Source organism: Convolutriloba macropyga, unplaced genomic scaffold (genome assembly GCF_964194025.1).
Source record: "Convolutriloba macropyga unplaced genomic scaffold, txConMacr16.3 SCAFFOLD_3220, whole genome shotgun sequence".
Taxonomy (NCBI): domain Eukaryota; kingdom Metazoa; phylum Xenacoelomorpha; order Acoela; family Convolutidae; genus Convolutriloba; species Convolutriloba macropyga.
In genome coordinates, this window is record NW_027449584.1 from 8,031 (window position 1) to 29,016 (window position 20,986).

General features: G+C 32.2%; 1 protein-coding gene across 1 annotated transcript; it reads right to left on the reverse strand.

Annotated features, from left to right (window-relative positions):
* Nucleotides 1–441: 441 nt before the first annotated feature.
* Nucleotides 442–14,446, reverse strand: LOC142355169 (uncharacterized; the record flags this gene model as incomplete). The annotated part of the gene is made up of 2 exons (XM_075407422.1): nucleotides 442–1,542; nucleotides 14,336–14,446. Coding segments are annotated over 2 exons (992 nt in total), but the record flags the coding sequence as incomplete, so codon positions are not given.
* Between the last annotated feature and the right edge of the window lie 6,540 nt (nucleotides 14,447–20,986).

Below are 20,986 nucleotides of genomic sequence, written 5' to 3' on the forward strand. Positions count from 1 at the left end.
TTTTCCCGCTATTGTGGCAAAAAAGGAAGAAAGACAGACAATGATAGTTTCGTTTTTTAAAATTTGCTATAATTAGTTTTAACTAAGCTACGGTAAAATTAATGAAATTTTATTAAAAACTATAATAAAAACCAATAACATTTTGCCTTATTTTTTTACAACACCAAATAAAAAACAAAAAAGGATATAACTTAAACCTACACTAAAAAAATAAAAAAGCGGTTTCTCAAAGTCCGAATGGCTGTTAACAAACGTCTTAAGGCGTGTTAGGCAAAAACATTCTTTACTGCTCCATCAGAACGAAGCTCGAATTTAAAAAAACCTTTGCCCACGGTTAATGGGTTCGTTTGAATTAGATCTACGCCATATCATTAAAACCTGTCGACCGTGCTTGTACTTCGAGAAGTGTCCTTAATGTTTGATTTTTATTAAACAAAAAGATTTGGGAGAATTATCATTTTGCCAGGCATATATCATACTGATTGCAAATTTGGATTTGAGAACACACAATGATTTACATTTACGATTTTTGTCAATGAGTAAAAACTGAGTGCTGATTGGAATGTTGTTAACTGATAGAACATTGAGATTCCTCAAGCAGAGAGCGACTCATTAAATGTCTCTGCATTTACAAGTCCTTATAGCTAGCTCTCTTTCCACTTCAGATCGAATCACCAGATCTGAAAATGTGCCCTAATTTGGGCTTATTGCTTCGCTCTGGTAGGCCTACGACCGGGTGAATCTCGCGGGGTATCTCCAGATCCCTCATTTGCTGACTACGGTTTTTTTCTGGTTGTGTGTTATTGGGTAGTTTGACTGGTGTTTTTTGGTAGCTGTGATTCATCGCGGGCTCTCGCAGAAATAGGTTACTCGTTCTATTTTCTTCGTTTCCTGTCGAAGAATCGTATTCGCTTAGCCTCTTTTTTGGAGGTACTAAGTTTATCTTTGAATGTTCATCAGAGTTATGAGGGATTTGTCTGCTGACGGTATCGGTTTCACTTCGCTTGTTATCGTCCTCGCTTTGAGGACCTGCACGTTGAGGCGTTTTCAACAAAATCATGTTCAACCGTTTCGTCAACTCGACCAGCTCGCTCTGCAGAGCAGGGTCGCTGAATAAAGACGATGATGACGAGGCAGGACTTCGAGCCTCGATCGTCTGGTCCTGAGTTTCTGGACCTTTCTTTCCAGATACTTTACTATCTTTCGGGTCTTCTAGCGATATTTGGGATGCAGGAAGGGTCTCTTTGTCGTTCAAAGCTAATGGATCAATATTGTTTGCAAAAGACGGGTTCCCGAACCAGAAATGATGGTATCCGACGTTTCCAGTATTGCTGTGACTATCCGTTTGATGTTTTTTAAAGCTCTTCTTCGATTCTGAAGAGATCTGATTGTTGTTGTGGACACCGATGTCTGGACTAGTGAACGTAGAGTGGTGGTAGGATGTTTTGAAGTGTCCAGACCTCTTCCCAAAATCTGGTGGACCCCAAGGGGAGTTGTGCCAGGGTGAATCCTGTCCCTTCTTCAGAAAGATTTTCTGATACACTAAAAGGTATGAATGCCATGGTCGGTTATTCATCTTCTGTCAACATCACAAACAAGGTTGTTCTATTCTAGAAACTATTTAATGAAACAGACAAACTCTCACATTATTAAAGAAAAATACAAAAAAAAGGAGGCTCGGTATTGTGCATTCGCACATAATGTTCCGACCCCGCTCAACCACGTTTTTGACTTAATTGTCCACCAAATGAGGAGGAGATGGAAAACTTTCAAAAAATCACTTATTGTTCGAGAATAGTTAGCGTATCCAATTAAAAAATCGCTTTAAGCTCAACAAACTACTACACAAAATAAACAAAAATACCTTGAGGGTCAATGATTCTTGCCATTAAGGCGAGTAAGGGATAAGCCAAAGAACGAAGTCAAATGAGAACAAAAATCATCACTCGACCAAAACTCAACGTCTATCTATTCTTTCTTAAAAAGCTTTACGAAAACGAAAGTCAAATTAGCATCAGACAAAATGTAAGCAAAACCTACATGCATTTCAACCAATACAAAATGGGACCCATCTCTATTGAGAATAATTAACAAGGAGACAGATAATAAAAAGGGCAAAACTCGAAAATTCACTTTTTCTCGAAAATTCACTTACGGAAAACTTTACACTTTTTGAAAACATTTAAATTCAAAACCTTGAAAGCATTTAACTATCGATTGAAATAATTCATTAGCTTTGTCTAAACCCTAATGCAAGGCTTTTGAAACCTGTCAAAATCTAGAATGCCAAACTACAACAAAAAGAGCAAAAAAAGGGAAAATTCAAAAGGTCACTTCAGTTATGCGAGGATACGGTATCGAAAACTGTGAGATCAAATTATATCAACTACAAATAATAAAGATAATAATTGCGCCTTGTTTCAGTGCCCCTAAGATGATATTTGACTTGTCATTACTGTGAAATTAATTTGATGATTGGACAAAACATCAAAAGAGAACCCCAAAAACACAAAAACAGGAAAATGTCAAAAAATGAACAAAAAATTTATGAAAACTTGTAGTATCAACGAAAAACAACATAATTTAAATTAAAAAGCAGCGATGAAGACTACCTTATAGTTCACTTGAAAGCAATGCAGTCTCTATTTTTTCTTAGACGATGCCGAACAGTTGCCGAGAAAAAATTGAAATTGACAAATCTCGAATTCCTGCCATTTTTGTAAAACAAATATTTTAGAAGCTTGAGGCATGACAAAAGTAAGCTCCAACTTTAGGATGGTAAAAAGTTTAAATTGATATTGTTTAGGAACCAATTTTGCATGTTATTGTTCAGACTAAGACAGAAGACTACTACACATTAACAATGAATACATGCAGAACACAAAACTTCACGAACAATTTAATACAAATGGCATTGAAAAGATACACCCTTATCCCATGCGCCGAAATTACTAGGTACCTTTATTGACCTCGCCTTGCATGTAATGTTCACTGGTTACCAATTGCGGTTCGATTTCAAATCATTTTGGTCTGTAAACAACATGGGATAAATAACAGAAAAAGCCAAAGTATTTCAAAAAATTTTTAGAAGGCGCTATTACAATCTGATTAGCTTTTGAAATATAAAAATACATAGCAAGATCAAAACTGGTCCTGCCCCTACTGCAATGCTATACAAAAAAACATCCCAAACGATATTAACATGCGTAATTTGAGTAGAATGTCCTTATATCAAAAATAAATGGGGAGGTTTGGATACCTATTGCATTGTATTAAAAGAAAAGCATTATGTGTCGATTGAAAGCATTAAAAATTTAATGGAAATGTCGTTGAAGCAATAAACCTAAATGCTTTGAGCTGAAGTTACCATGAATGATAATTTACCCGTAAGTTTGACTTGATAAATATTAAGGTTTGATTTGAAATTTTTTTTGGTCTGAAACAAACATGAATGAAAGCATTAGATAGTTTTTTCACTATCTCCTTCAATGCCCATTTAAGCATTTTGTTAATTCAACTCAATCATAAGACATCAAAAGGGGTATCAAATTATGGCAAAACTCAAACATTTATTAAAAACTTATGAAAACAATTCGTCTGAGCCAGAAAAACCATAAGCTTCACTCCCAGAAAACAATTTTTTTCATTGGACCTTACTGGAAAATATAGGAAACTCTTAGTAACCGAATTTTTATATGAAAAAGAAAACATTTTCTTTTTTAAGATGAAAAGAAAGCAAACATAAATTTCAAAAAGGACAGACCCAAAACACAATCAGAATCATTTTCGATTGCAAAAAACAAAAATTAGACCAAAACTGACCTTGATATCGTTGCGCGGCTGTTAAAAAACTTTAAACAGGAAAGTTTCTTAATAGTTTTTTTGCAAACAAAGTACTTTATCTGAAAAACTATATATATACTTTTATATTTATCGGTTCAAATTAGCGGATGACCGCAAAAATTTATTCGCAGAACGTTTTCTGAGGAACTGGAGGTAAAATTCGCCCATAATTCCCACTAGTTTTACGTTTGCACCAACTTTCACGCTGGCCAAGGTGGAGCTAATAGCATATTTGATGTCACTTTTTATGAAAAAAGGGAATTTGCTGAATTTTTGAAAATTTTCTTAGTTCTAAAGTTGTCTTAGAACGAAAAACGAATGAGATTATCGTTTACAATATTATCAAATTTTTGCAAAAAATGATCAAAATTTCAGCAAAAGTTACAAAACATGTGAACAAAACAACGGAAGTTAGGCTAACACTCAGATTTGTTGAAACCTCCGTTACTCCTCGAAAAAAGCGAAAATGAAAAACCTTTTAAATTTGAAATTCTACGCTTGACAAACTTTCTCATGATACTACACACAATCCTGTATGATGAATATATCAAAATGCAAAGATTGACAGAAAAAAAAAACAGTTGAGTATTTAGTCCCCCCCCCCGCCCCACTAAAGGGGGTCGGAATAATTATTGCGTTTCAACACAGAATAGAGCAGAAGTTGTGTATGTTTAAAACAGCCTTTTGAAGTAAACAAATACTTTATAATCTCGCTAACGATTGAAACAGTTGACACCAAATCTTTCATACATTTTTCTCATTGTTCATTCTCGAACAAAACCTGCCTTTTATCCGCCAAAATCACTTGTATCCGTGATAACTCAACGTTTTATGCAGAATGAAAATGTTGAACTGTGTTGGTATTTCAAATATTTTCTAAGCCAAATCAACGTCACGCCACATGCGTCATCTTTTTGCAGAAATATCAAGAACCATAAATTCAAGTTTGGCAGCCTAATTTGATAATTTATATGTGCCTATAGCGTCTTTTTGCTTGGCTACTTAGAATTATTCCACAAAAATAAGGTACAATAAAACAAACTTAGAGAATTGCCCTTTTGAGGCGACTACACGTATTGAATAAAAATTTTAAACAGATTTTATTGCTAAAAGACTCAATTGCGTAAATTTTATTAGTATATATAGCAGTATTATTATCAACGTCATCTCAAAACCACCAACTGAATTCATTCACTTTTACTGAAATAATACAGACACTTTTTCGTCATAAAGGTCACGAAATAAATTTCCTCCGAGAACTAAATTTTTCTTCATCAATTTTCAATGCCAAAAACTTTCTCGCATAATTTTGTATCTACTCCTTTTTGAGTAAATGTGTGACAGTAAAATAACTTAAGTCAATTTAGCGTATTTGATGTATTTTCCCACATTTTTTAGTTTTCTGTTTAGTTTAAATGCGAAAGAATAATGAGAGTAAGCAATAGTAGTTACATTTCTAAGAACATCAAGTTCTTTTCACACGTTTTTTCACTACCGCGCCGAATTTTCGCTCATCGTAAGAAGTCGTTGCTCAATGTTTTGCTCAATTCCAGCTTAAATTTTCGTTATTTATCAGCTCAGTTTCTTGTGACCTTGGTCTGGTATTAATTAAGGTGTGGTACTACATCCTGCAAGTCAATCTGAAATTCAATAACACAGTATGCTAATTATGAGGGAAAAGTTAAGCTGCAATTGACTTATTGCAAAAAAGTTAATTTGCATTATCAGTTTACTTTTCATAAATTTTTTATACTCTGCATAAAAAAATTTGTGACGTGAGTGATTGCTGCTGCTGAAATTTTTTGTTTCTGCAAAAATATTTGTAAAATGGAAAAAGTGGAAAGATAAATAAGTAATCGGTTCGTTATTCGGAAGCAGTTATGAAATTAAACATTGATTAAAATGTATAAAAACATGGGATTTATGAATAAAATAGGGATAAAATATGGGAGATGCAGCTGAAGTAACTTTGAACAAAATCATATTTGTCCTATGTACAGGAGAAGAATATTCCTCAATTATGTATGAGTTAAGATTTTGATTGGGGTGCACGACTTTTGAATGAACGCAATCTGAATTAATATGGCTTAAGATCGTAATACATTCTTCTGTCTTTAAGAACCAAAATTTGCCTGCTTTGTGTGTGATGAAAGGGCACAGGACAACTCATTTACTATAATCCAAGGTTGAAGTCCCAGATCAAATTAACTTTTGATCAGACATACCAGTCCGAAATGACCTCTGATTAATTACCCCCTTCATTACCCCCCTCCCCCCCCCCCCCATTACCCCGTTACATTACATCGTTTTACCCGCCATAGACAATAAATCCCCCCACTCTTACATCAGTTTGGGGGTTACCGGGGGAGAAGGGGTGGGGGTAGGTAGTTTCGACACGGGTAGATCCAGGAGTGGTTAACCTGTGATCAGATTTTACTGGCTTCTAATTGGTTTGTGCTCCCGAACAGTGCTGAAAGTAATCTCTGACAAGAACATCCGAGACTACCTGATATCTGTTCAATAAATTTTGCATGTGAGAAAAAACCTTCGTATGTTAAAAAACAACCAGTAATCATACTTTCATGGGCTCGAATTTGTCTCTGATCACTCCAAAGGTCTTTATAACAAGAATGAGCACCCAAGTCGAGGAGTCCGCTCAAATTCCGCTCAAAAAATGCAAGAGATGACCGGAATGAGTGGAATTTGACCGGAATGAGCGGAATCGATAAAAAAATAATGCAAGAAATGAGCGGAATTTAAGCGGAATAAAAAATGCAAGGAATGAGCGGAATTTGAGCGAAAACAAAAATGCAAGAAATGAGAGGAATTTGATCGGAATAAAAAATGCAGGAAATGAGCGGAATTTGACCTGACCAAAAAAATATATACACTTTCGCGGAAACATTGAGCTTCCGGAAACAGGGAATGTATGTATGTATTTATATATGTATGTATGTATGTACGTATGCATGTATGTATGTATGTATGTATGTATGTATGTATGTATGTATGTATGTATGTATGTATGTATGTATGTATGTATGTATGTATGTATGTATGTATGTATGTATGTATGTATGTATGTATGTATGTATGTATGTATGTATGTATGTATGTATGTATGTATGTATGTATGTATGTATGTATGTATGTATGTATGTATGTATGTATGTATGTATGTATGTATGTATGTATGTATGTATGTATGTATGTATGTATGTATGTATGTATGTATGTATGTATGTATGTATGTATGTATGTATGTATGTATGTATGTATGTATGTATGTATGTATGTATGTATGTATGTATGTATGTATGTATGTATGTATGTATGTATGTATGTATGTATGTATGTATGTATGTATGTATGTATGTATGTATGTATGTATGTATGTATGTATGTATGTATGTATGTATGTATGTATGTATGTATGTATGTATGTATGTATGTATGTATGTATGTATGTATGTATGTATGTATGTATGTATGTATGTATGTACGTATGTATGAATGTATGTATGTATGTATATATATGTATGTATGTATGTTTGTATGTATTTATGTACAAAATATGTATTAAATTCCGCTCATTTCTTGCATTTTTTTCCGCTCATTTCTCGGCCCGGGCAGGACGGTCAAATTCTGTACAACCTCCTGCTACATTTTGATCATGTCGTGCATGACAGACATATTTTTGTTGCATTACAAAACAAATGTGTTAATATGGAAGTAAATGTGCTCGACGCTTAGCACATTATTAATAGAAAACTGTAAATAAAATGACGGTTATATTCAACAGGATCTTACTCTAGTTACTGAACAAAGACTAAATTTTGTAAAAAAAAGTTTCAAGAAGGCTGTTTGATTCATAATATACTTTTTGTTCCTTTCCCATTTTAATTTATTTGACTGACACCACTCGGGTTATACTTAACTCCGAGTGTGAGAAGCAGAAAAAGAAATTTCAATGTGTGTCTTTTCTTTTAAAAAATTTAAAATAAAAAAACGTTAAAATTTTTTCCGTTTGTTTAGACTCGATTCAAACTAATAAAAAAAGAGAGAGCAGAATAAGAATACCAATCAAAAATGATGTGGATAATCAGTTGCGGTATATACTAAAAACTTTTGTTTAACGTACTTTAATAAACCAAAATCCTCATCTATTCGTTAGACAAATATTCTTTCGTTTAGGGTCTCACTGTTTGATATGTGCCATCAAGAGTAACAACAGAGTTTCATCTATCGGACTAAATAGGTTAAGACAAAAATTGCACTACGATGCAGAGGTATACCCCAAAATTTCCGCCTTAGTAAAGTTGGCTCGAAAATTAGTTACATACAATGAACGAAATTAGGTGACATCCTTTGTATCTTACTTTTCGCAAAAGGGGTTCCGCCGATTTTGCGAAATAAAAGTACATTCGGTGCAAAAATTAGGTAACAAATCTTGTAGCACGTTTCCGCTCAATTTAGGTATCTTTTATTTGCGCGCATTTTGAGCATGCAATAAGCACTCTAAAAGAGATCTAATTGACGCCTTCAAAGCTTTAAAGTGCTTTAAATACATGCAACCAGAAAAACTGATTTTTTTTTTCGGAAAATCCCTCGCACATCAAAGTCTTTGTATATCAATGTGGGATTGGCGAATTTTATTAAGTAGTAATAAAAAGTACTAATAAGTAGAAATAAGTAAAAATAAAGTACTATAAGTAGTAATAAGTTAGGCTTAATTAAATAAGTAGTAATTAAGTTAGCCTTAATTGCGGATTATATGCGAAATCTAGCTACATTGCGTGCGAAAAATAGATACATAAATGGAGCGGATGCGTGATACAACTCGCGCGAAAAATAGGTTATTGAGTTTGTTCTTGTATTTCGCGTCTAAAATTAGGACACATTTGCGAACACGGGATACGATATTCTTTTCCATTTTGCCGGTTTCTGCTAAAGTAGCTATTTTCCTCAATATTGTTCCACTTTCAATGTATTAACAAAGTAAAAACGAACACGTGTGAACACGAGATACACGCATCTGGCATATCTGCCCGTGACGATTTGGGTATACCTCTGCATCTTAATGTGAATTCTTCATATGCTACTATTTTCAAGCTTTTCCAATTTAAAAAGATTTCACGTTATTGATTTTTTTTCTTTGTAATTTTTTATCCTTTTCAAAATTTCTTAGCAAGCTGTCTATTTTTCCGTCAGCCAGACTGCATATGGCGGAAAAAAATTTTGTTAATAATTGTTTACTTAGTCAATCGTTCCCCATTAATCTACCAGAACCAACTTTATGGGATCAAGGCTCTGAGTTCCTATTTTGCCGAAACGAAGTGAGTTGTTACCAACAATTTTGTTTGAAAGTCTTTAAAATTGTTTGAAATAAATTTAATTTTGTTTTGTCAAAATCGACAGTGGATTTTGGTATACTACGTTTTTTAAGGAGACAACTTATTTTACGCAAAATTTAATTTAACTTTTCATTATAAAGTTTGCATCAAAATTTTGTTTTTCTTGTATCTATAAAACATTTTACTAAGGTTTTTGATCATTTGATTTATGCTGTGAGCCGAAGTTAACAAAAATAATGCTGGAAACTGGTGAGAAACATGTAGTACCAATTAATTTTCATAAGAAACAAAAAAAAATTGAGAAAAAGATAATTGAAGACCAAAATAATCGTGTATCGTTTACTTCTCCTCGTTGTTTTTTACACGTAAAACTATCCTTGAGATCAACTTGATAGAAAAACTAGTTCTCAAAAAATTGTTTCCTTGATTATATGAAAAAAAAATTGGCGGTGGCAAGCTTTTCCATGTTTGTATTAACAATTGAAGAAAACTGTTTAAACAGGTAAAATTCAAATTTTTTTCTAAATATTTTGTTTTATCTTTTCAGTTGTGGTTGTATTGGTTTCGAGTTGGTTTCGGGCGCAAGCTATGCAAGGTCTTGAAACAATTGTGCAAGATTAACAAGAAGACTTAACAAAACGTTAGCCTCATTAATAGCCAATTAGCATCCAAAGAAACCAAAAAAGCATAATTCAAAACAGCCTAAAATATACTAAAAAACCAAACAATAGCATACAACGCGAAGGGTTCTTTGCATCAATACCTCATAAAAATCTACGCTTCTTTCAATAACAATGAAACCACATTGTAATAAAGGAGAAGTAGTGACTAAAAAATTTAATAAACGTAAATTTTGGTAAAGAAAATTGTCGATATACTTTCAAAGAGATGTTACCAACAATTTTGTTTAAGTTTGTCTTTCAATTTGTTTAATTTAATATTACTTTTGTTTTTTCAAAAACTATACAACCAGCGACAGTGGATATTTTAAAAATGACTTTTTTAAGGAGACACTTCAATAAGCAAAATTTAATCAATTTTTTAAATAAATTTCGCATGAAAATTGTTTTTATCATGTATCTCAAGAACATTTTATTTTGGTGTTTGATAATTTTATCTATGCTATAATTCGAAATAAAAATAATTGATAATGGAAACCGGAGAGAAATATGAAGTACAAATTAGTTTTAAATAGAAACAATAAATGTTTTTATAAAATGATAACTGAAGATCAAAAAAGTTGTGACATTTTAGAATCCTCTTTGTCGGTTTTTTACAGGTAAATCTGTGCGTGAGAATTTTTTGATAAACAAAACAATTTTCATTTTTGTGATTCTTTGATCATGTGAAAAAAAATTGGCGGTGGCAAGCTTTTCCGTGTTTGTTTTAACAATTGAGGAAAACTGTTTAGACAGGTCAAAATCAAAATTTTTTCTTAATATTTTGTTTTATCCTCTCATTTGTGGTTGCATTGGTTTGAAGTCCGTTTTGGATGCAAGCAATGCAAGGTCTTGAAACAATTTTGGCAAGATGATCAAGAAAACCTCATCAAAACTTTAGCCTGATTAACAACCAATTAGCATCCAAGAAACCAAAAAAGGCATTAACCAAAACAGCCTTAATTTTACTAAAAAATCAAATCTATACTTTTTTCATAAATTATGAAAAAACAATGTAAAAAAAGACAATTAAAGACTGAAAAAATTTAAACACATAAAATTTGGTAACAAGTGTTGATAAACTTTCAAAGAGTTGTTACCAACAATGTGACCCAATTAGTCTTGAAATTTGTTTAAAATACATTTATTTTTGTTTTCTCAAAATTTAATCATCCAAAGATAGTAGATCTATTAAAATACATATTTTAAAAAGAAAATTTATTTAAAGAAAAATTTATTTTATTTTTTTATTATGAATTTTGCATCAAAATTGATTTCAATCATGAACAAAAAAGAAATTACTTTGGTGTCTGATAATCTGATTCATGTTATAATTCGATGTTTAAGTAATTGCTAATGAAAACTTGTGAGAAATATGTAGTGCAAATTAGTTTTAATAAGAAACAAAAACTTTTTTAAAAACAAAAGATAACTGACGATCAAAAATCGTATGACATTTTGAATCTTCCTTGTCGTTTTTTAGACGTAAATTTCTGTCTGAGAACATTTTGATAAACAATATGTTTTTCATTTATCTACTTCATTGATCATTGAAAAAAAATTGGCGGTGGAAAGCTTTTCCATGTTTGTATTAACAATTGCAGACAACTGTTTTGTATGAATCAAAAGAAAAATATGCAATTATTTTTTTTTGTTTTCCCCTCAATTGAGCATGGAACAATTTCGAGTCGGGTTAATGTGCTAACTATGCATGTTCTTAAAAAATTTTTGCAAGTTTCACACGCAAATTTTACAACAGATCTGCATGATTAACTGCCAAAGAGCATATAAATAAATCGAAAAAGGCATTATCCAAAACTGCCTAAATTATACTAAAACGCCAAATAATATCATATGACCCTAAAATTTTTTGCATCAATTTCTCATAAGAATCTATGCTTCTTTCATAAATTATGGAACAACAATGTAAGAAATGAGAATTAAGACTAAAAAATTTTATACACAGAAGTTTTGGTAACAAATTCTTGATATACATTCAAAGAGTTGTTTCCAACAATTTTGTTTAGAATAGTCTTCAAAATTGTTTAAATTAAAGTTATTTTAATTTTTTCAAAATTGATACATCGAAGGACAGTAGATTTTTCAAAATACGTGTTTTAAAGAGACAACTTATTTAAAGAATAATTTAAATTTTTTATTATAAATTTCGCATCAGAATTGGTTTTTTTCAAGTACCTAAAAAACACTTTACTTCGGTGTTTGATCATTTGATTTACGCTTTAAGTCGATGTTAAAGTAATTGATAATGGAAACTGTTGAGAAATATGTGGTATAAATGAGTTTTAATAAGAAACAATTAAATTTTCTGAGATAATGGTTTAATGAAGATTAAAAAAGTGTGATACTTTTTACTCCTCCGCGTCAATTTTTACACTTAAATTTCTAAACTAATCTTGAGAACACCATGATAGACATCTAATATTCATTTTTAAAATTTGCTCTTTTTTTTATTTTTTCCTTTCAATTGTGATTGCAAGATTAACAAGCAAATTTTACAATATTTTTGCACATATTAACAGCCAAATAGCAGCCAAAGAAACCAAAAAAGGCACTAACCAAAACTGTCTGAAATATACTAAAAACCAAATAATAGCATACGAAAAGTTTTTTGCATCAGATTTTCATAATAGTCTATGAATTCTTCATATGTTTTAGTACCACAATTTATTAGAAGCCAGGTAAAGACTAGAAAATTTTATTCAAGTAAATTTTGTTAACAAATTGTTGATGTACTTTCAAAGAAATACAATTGAAACGTGTAAATATATAGGCTGTTTTCCGTTTTCCTTAGTTTTGTTTCAATGTGTCTCTTAGAATAGACGCAAATGCAACGCGGACATTTTTTTACGCTGAATGAAAGGTGAAGGGAACCATGACAATTAGAACCAATGTGAGCAGAGAGAGAACGGAGATGACAAGATCAAAGTTTTCTTGCACGATCTTGCAAGATTAACATCCTTTTGCAAGAATCTTGTAAGAGCATGCAAGATTAAAGTCGTTTCCAGGCGATGGTTAACAATTTCGTGTAGTTCTTAGGAATTCATAGCTTTTAAAGCAGGTATGGAAGAAAGTTTCGATGTTTCATCAAAATTTTTTTCTGTTGTTCATAGGAATAGATGCAAAACTGGTTTATTAAGAACAAAGATTTTGAGATCTTTCTTCTGCTCCACCTTAGTCGAGAAATAAATGAAAAAAGGTTGAAAAATGAACAGATTTCAAGGAGAATGCTGCAGAAGTTCAACTTAGAGACCTAATGTTTTTTGAGCTGACTAAGCTGAAAGAAGCCTTTAGAATTGCTGGGAGTGAAAAGAAACGAGCTGGAAAAAATGTAGACATAAGCCAAATGAACTATAAACATAATGCTAAAACCCATTCTAATTTAGACAAAAGAGTAAATAATGCTCTCATGGAACAAGACAAACAGCAAGAATAAACAAGCTGGATTGGCTAAAAATTTGAGAATGGAGCTGGAGCGAGTTGAAAACAAGGTTGGATATCAACTCAATTAGTGGGTTCAAAGAAAAATTAGATAAATGAGAACGCTATAAATAATTTAAAAGAAGTGAGCTGCAATTTAAGGCGCATTACGATGCAGAGGTATACCCAAATCGTCACGGGCAGATATGCCCGATGTGTGTATCTCGTGTTCGTTTTTACTATGTTAATACATTGAAAGTGGTACAATATTGCGGAAAATAGCTACTTTAGCAGAAACCGGCAAAATGGAAGGGAAATTAGAATCCCGTCTTCGCAAAAGTGTCCTAATTTTAGCCGCGAAATACACCGGCGACGTGGGTTTTGGGAACGTGGGTTTCAGACAATTCGATAAACTGAATTGAAGTGCAAAACTCAAAGTGAGCAGTAAAGTGGTTGAACTAAAAATTGACTAAATTTTTGTGGCGCAAACCAAGAAAGAAGTAAACTTTATAAGTGATTTAAAAAATTAGAATCGCTCGGCGTCATCCGGACAACCTTTAATTTTGGCTAAAAGTTTAAAAGATTAGCATTTGTTTTGATACGAAACATCATTACAGAACGGAAACGGATGACAAAATACCGGAAGTTCAATTATGTTTGCTCATCAATATTGTTAAAACTCATCAGACCAAAAAAGTCTCGTTCTTTAAATTTTATCAGAGTCACTTTATTTTTTCATTCATTTTCCTCTCTAGTAATACAACCAGTATTCTATCAGCTAATGTCGTATGTTTAGTTATAAAAAAAACTACTGTTTTAGACATAAAAAAAATTCATTTTTTCTGAGCATTAAGCTTAATACCCTCTTTGCGTAGTTGATTTGTGCTGAAAATGAGCTTGGAAATGGGCCAATAACATCGGACTTTAAAAAAAATAGTGAAGATTTCCAAAGGCTAAATGGATACAAGCATATTTGCTATCCAGGTTGATAAGATTGTCATTTTGTTTCGATCTTCAAAATCTTTTATTAATAACACTGACCACAGTTGAGGTCGTATGACTCATCGCTGGAGTCACTGCAGTCAGACTGAGCATCACACACCCAATCTATCGGGATCCACTCACCCGAAGACACGCAGTAGAAACACGCACCTGCAAAAAATAAAAACAGATTCAACACAATTACGATCATCTCTTTTGTATTTATCATTATATTGCTTTCGGGACTTCCTCGTAGCATTTTTTCTGCTGCAGAGAATAGGAACTAGAAACTCCGGTCTGAGTTCCTTCTGAGTCATTACTGAACTAGCTAAAATTGCACTGAAACGTTCTGAATCAGTTCTAAAGTTAACTAATGGTTGGTTAAAGCAGTCAATTACCATCGTGAAATTTAAGGGTGATCGATGTTAGGAGAAATAACAAATTCGGTCATTAGTCACTTTTGAATATTCCGCCAGTACCCGATGAAAACCATGTTCAGAGTTAGTGCTTTTTATTTTATTAGTCTATAATATAAGGTCTATATTTTAAAGCTAGCCGTTTATATTTCCCAACTACCAAAAAGAAATAAAATTATTCAACTATCAATTATCCTTAATGACAAACGTGCAAATTGAAATTTTTCACTCTGCAAATTAATTTATTGTGCAGTTTTTGCCGCTCTGTTGCAACTTTTCACCTAGTCTCAATTATGTTCACAATTTCCTGTTTTGCTTCAACGAATTTTCATCGAATGGTTGTTTGTATACAGATTGTGTATTTAATGAATTGTAGACACAGCAATGCTATGAAAATAAAACAATCAATAAGCAGAGGTAGAATTTCTGTCTATTAATCAGTAGTTCAAACTAAAGAATGAACGTTTAATTAAAGACTGTCTGGCCCAACCCATGGAACTCAAGGTCAGAAAAAATAGTAGCCAATCACAGTTAGAGAACACATAAGGTTCAATGACTAGCTTTCAGGACATTTGTGAACAAACCAATTTTTTATACCCCCATCTCAATGGTGCATGCTGAGCTTATTTGTTATATCTAGAAGACAGGTTACCGTTTCATGATCAACAGAGTTACCTGCTTTCAGTTCAAGGCTGTTCTTATAATTTGAACTTTACCCGGACCCGAGTGCCATAGTAAATCAGTACTGTTTCATCATATTACAACGGCAAAAACGTTAAATCAGCACTGAATTAAAGTGTCCCAAGGGTAAAGTTAAATTGCATTATGTATATCTATATTAGTTTTAATAATGTATATGTATTTGTATATGCATATCTAAATTTCAATTTTAATAAATAATACATATATACATACATATATATATATATATATATATATATATATATATATTATATATATATATATATACACATATATATATATATATATATGAATATTATATATACATATATGTATATATATATATATATATATATATATATATATATGTATATATATATATATATATATATTTATACATATGTTTATATATATATATATATATATATACATATATATATATATATATGTATATATATATATATATATGAAAGTATGTATGTATATATATATATATATATATATATATATACTTATAAATTCATATTTATATATATACATACATACATATATATATATATATATATATATATATTTATATATATATATATATATATATATATATATATACATATATGTATATATAATTTTCATATATATATATAGATATAGATATATGTATATGTATATATGTATTATTTATTAAAATTGAAATTTAAATATGCATATACAAATACATATACATTGATAAATCTAATATAGATATACATAACGCAATTTAACTTTACCCCTGGGACACTTTGATTCAGTACTGCTTTAACGTTTTTGCTATTGTAATATGATGAAACAGCACAGATTTACTATGGCACTCGGGTCCGGGTAAAGCTCAAATTATAAGAACAGCCTTGAACTGAAAGCAGGTAACTCTGCTGATCATGAAAAGGTAACCTGTCTTCTAGATATAACAAATCAGTTTAGCATGCACCATTGAGATGCAGTTATAAAATATTGTTTTGTTCACAAATGTCCTGAAAGCTGTCATTGAACCTTATGTATTCTCTAACTGCGATTGGCTACTACATTTTTGACCTTGAGATCCATGGGTTGGATTAGACAGTCTTTAATTAAACGTTCATTCTTTAGTTTGAACTACTGATTAATAGACAAAAATTCTCCCTCTGCTTATTGATTGTTTTATTTTCATAGCATTGCTGTGTCTAAGTCTGTATACAAACAACCATTCGATGAAAACTTGTTGAAGCAAAACAGAAAATGGCAAAAATAATTGAGATGTTGCAACTGCTTCTGTTTCCACGGCCAGGCAATGCAATAAATGGAACTCGGATATTTCGAACTCTGAAATTTTTCAAACGGGACGGGAATTTTTAATTTAAACTATGTGTGAACTGCATCAAACTAACAGGCTGTTTCTCGTAATGTTTTAATGTTCTTTTTCAATTAAATTTAATAAAAAAAAATTGCTGAATGAAATTTTTGAATTGGCTATCGAGTTTTTTCCATGCCCAGATGATGGCTCTTTTTCATTCTGTTTAGTTAAAAAAACAAACAAAAAAGTTATTTTGTCCTTGATAAATACAGATTTGAAGTTTTTTATGTGAATTCAAGTTTCAGAAATTTACAGGAAATTTATTATGAAGTTTCTATAAAGTGCCATGATCGGTACTCTCGCGATAGTAAAAATCATAAGGAAATTTTTATGATTCAGTCCAGAACTATCATGAGACTCAGGTCGTGGTAGCAAGAAGACTGTTTTAAATTCTGGAATTACATGCGTTAGTTGTTGTTATGTTTCCACAAACTTTCGAAATCACATGATTCCACTTTTGTATTTTGAAACAAAGAAAATGAAAAAAGAAGTTGCTCAAACAGGTTGATGTAACCAGTATGGCTAATAAAGCCTTCAAATTATCAAATTCCAAACGGAACGAGTACACTTAGAGAAGTTTTGTAGTATAGGGCGGATCAAAGGCTGCCTTCAGTTGCCTGAGTAATTTATTAAAAAATATATAAAAGCGGATACAATAATGCGTTCAATTCGATTGGTGATAATCCCAAATTCATAACTTCAAAACATCTATTTGATTATAAGCATTTTTGATAGATAAAACCGGCCTTTTGGACATTCCAGGTTGAGCTGCCAGACAGACAGACAGAAAGACAGTCTCAGACGAAAGTGTCTATGACTGTCCCAGACGCAACGATCTTATGTCCAGATTTTTGTTCTTCACCAGACATTCGTGCGTACATTTCTGGAAATTCGTTCGTTAACTAGACTTTCTTGGCTTCACAAAATTGTGTGCATTCATTTTTTCGTGCGTTCATATCCAGCCTTTCTTTCGTTCAATGTCAGACAAACTGCAATAACACATAACTTATATACTTGAAATCATCACAAATTGTTCAATTCGTATGTACATCTTCAAAATCATTAACTGTTTAATAGAGTTTAGAAAAGTTTTGCCCCAACTTAAAATAAGCATTGCAAACTTTTTTTGGCTGTATACGATACCCTCTAGGCACGAATTTGTTGTTTTTCTTCTACTTCATCTAACTTTATAACACAAGAAGTAAGAGTTTTAAGTACAACACAAAAGACTGAGTGCAATATTCTTTTTTCATTCGACATTTTTACCATTTATTTGTGACTCAAAATAATTTTCGCTTTCAGCACTGAAAGCTGCCACTTAGGCGTTCACTCTGGAGTAAAAGTGCTATAAGTCATCTGATAGGTATTAGTTTTTTACAAGGCTTATGAAATTTTTAAATAAAAAAATAGTGTGTTCATGTCCAAATGTATGTGCATTCATGCCCAGAATTTTGTGCGACCATGTCCAGTTTTTTTGCGTTCACGTTCAGACTTTCATGCTGTTTTCGATTTCTCAGACTATGTAATTTTTAATGCTCGACGCCCCCTCCCCCTCGTTCGTTCATCTTCGCTCTGAACATAATTGATTCCGTCTGGGACCTAAACCTGGTAATAAGACACCTTTGTAGCCAAGATTAGCTATTCTTGATTTGCTTGATAAAATTGTTATTAAAAAACGCATGTAGTTCCAAATACTGGTTTTTTTATTATTTTTACCTGATAGAATTAAATTGTGCGTTTTTGCGTCGTAATGTTTGGGAATCATCAAATAAGTAAGAAACTGCACATTACGATGCAGAGGTATACCCAAATCGTCACGGGCAGATATTCCCGATGCGTGTATCTCGTGTTCGTTTTTTACTATGTTAATACATTGAAAGTGGAACAATATTGCAGAAAATAGCTACCTTAGCAGAAACCGGCAAAATGGAAGGGAATATCGTATCCCGTGTTCGCAAAAGTGTCCTAATTTTAGCTGCGAAATACAAGTACAAACTTAACAACCTATTTTTCGCGCGAGTTGTACCACGCAACCGCTCCATTTGTGTATCGATTTTCCGCCCGCAATGTAGCTCGATTTCGCATATAATCCGCAATTAAGCCTAACTTAATTACTACTTATTTAATTAAGCCTAACTTATTACTGTTAGTAGTATTTTATTACTACTTTACTACTCTTTATTGTACTATTTATTACTACTTATTAAACTCGGCCAGTCCCACATTGATATACAAAGCCTTTGATGTGCGAGGAATTTTTCGGAAAAAAAATCAGTTTTTGTGGTTGCATGTTTTAAAGCACTTTAAAGCTTTGAAAGCTTTAATTAAATCTTTATTAAAGTGCTTATTGTATGCTCAAAAAGCGCGCGAAAAATAGATATCTAAATTGAGCGGAAACGTGCTACAAGATTTGTTACCTACCTTTAGCACCGAATGTTCTTTTATTTCGCAAAATTGAGGGAACCCCTTTTGAGAAAAGTAAGATACAAAGGATGTCTCCTAATTTCGTTCATTGTATGTATCTAATTTTCGAGCCAATTTTACTAAGGCGGAATTTTTTGGGGTATACCTCTGCATCGTAATGCAGATCGTGTTAGATTTATTTTTTTTTCATTTAGCACGAAAATTTGTTAGTGTCAACAAATTTAAAATTTTTTGGCAAGATCTACTAGGATTTGCCTTGCGTTTAACGAGCGCTTCATCTGATTCCGCTTCAATGGCTCTATATCAAACGTATCGCTCAATAAACCCATAGAGAGTCTTTATAACCGCTTGTATCATGGTGATACACAACATTCAAAATGGAGTAGTCACAAAAGGTTGCGAACAATTTAGCACCCCAATGTCTAATAGAAATGTGCAATATGTTGCTACCTTTTGCAATTTTAGCCCTGTTTTGTGCTGCATTCATTAATAAATCATTCAGCACAAATTTCATTTTGGAACAGAGTGAGTTGCAGTGGTAATTTAGGTATGACGAAAGCTAGAAAAGAATGTTGTGCAACTCATTATCACCAGGTGCAGATCAAATGAATGGAGAAGGTGGAATTAGAAGTGGTGCAACATAATTGAACTTGCTCTCTTTCTTTCTTCCCAACAATTCATCAACGTGAATAACAAATGACTGCTGGTGCCTTAATTATCACTTTTAAGTGCACCCGGACAATAATAACACGAGAAAGACGAGAATGAAACAAAAGTAAACAAGAATTACAAATATTACCAAACAAAGACTAAATGGCCTACACGAGTGTGCAGAGGGTGAAAATAGCGCTTTTCATTAAATTTTTAATTTCTATTTGTCTTTTTCATTAGGATTCCTTCAATTTGTAAACAAAACCTGAACCAAATCATGTTCATACCGGTGCGTTAATTAACTCAACTTTTAATCGTTTCTGCTATTCTTTGCGAAATACCTGTTCGGAAAAGTATCAACTCAATTTTTCCTAACAAACACTTAATCCTTTATACTTTACACTTTAAAGCAACAGGGTGGCTTTAAGTGTCGGCCTACTTGTGTTTTTTGTTCATGTGTTTTAAGTTAGTTGAAGATATATAAGTGCACTAAAATTCTTAAGATATGTCGGATCTTCTAATGTAGATCAACTTTTGAAATTTTTTTTAAATTTCTTTGAAAGAATTTTAATTGAGAGTCCTGGTAGCGAAATCAGTCTGCTCCATATAGAGAATGATTGGATTGGAGGCTAACGCTTGTCAAAATAAAAAGAGACACTATAGTTCTTCCCGTAGACTTCCCGGGTTGCTCATCAAACAATATTCTTAGCAGTCACACTAGGTCATATATGATTTGTATGAAATCTTGGTATTCATACAAGGATCATATGTGATTTCCTAGCAATCATTCAGCGATTATACAAAAAGTTTCAAAGCCTACAAAATGTTTAACTTTTATTTTCTATCGATGTTGAAAAAAATTTCTTGGAAATCATACAAGGTCATATATGACACATAAAACGTTGACTGGTGCCACAAATTCCTGTATAATGTAGTCAGAGTACACGTCAAATGAAATTATCGCATTTGCGATTCACATTTGATTCTTTGTATGCACTAATAGAATGACTTTGCAATTTGGATATATTCACAAAACGATTTAAAGGTCATATGCTAACTTTTTTTCTATGTTTCTTATAAATGAGCATTTATAGATATTAACTGGCTTCAGAGAGTATCAGATCTTTAGTTATGTATTTGGACTTATTCTTTTATTTAGTGCCCAACTTTGCA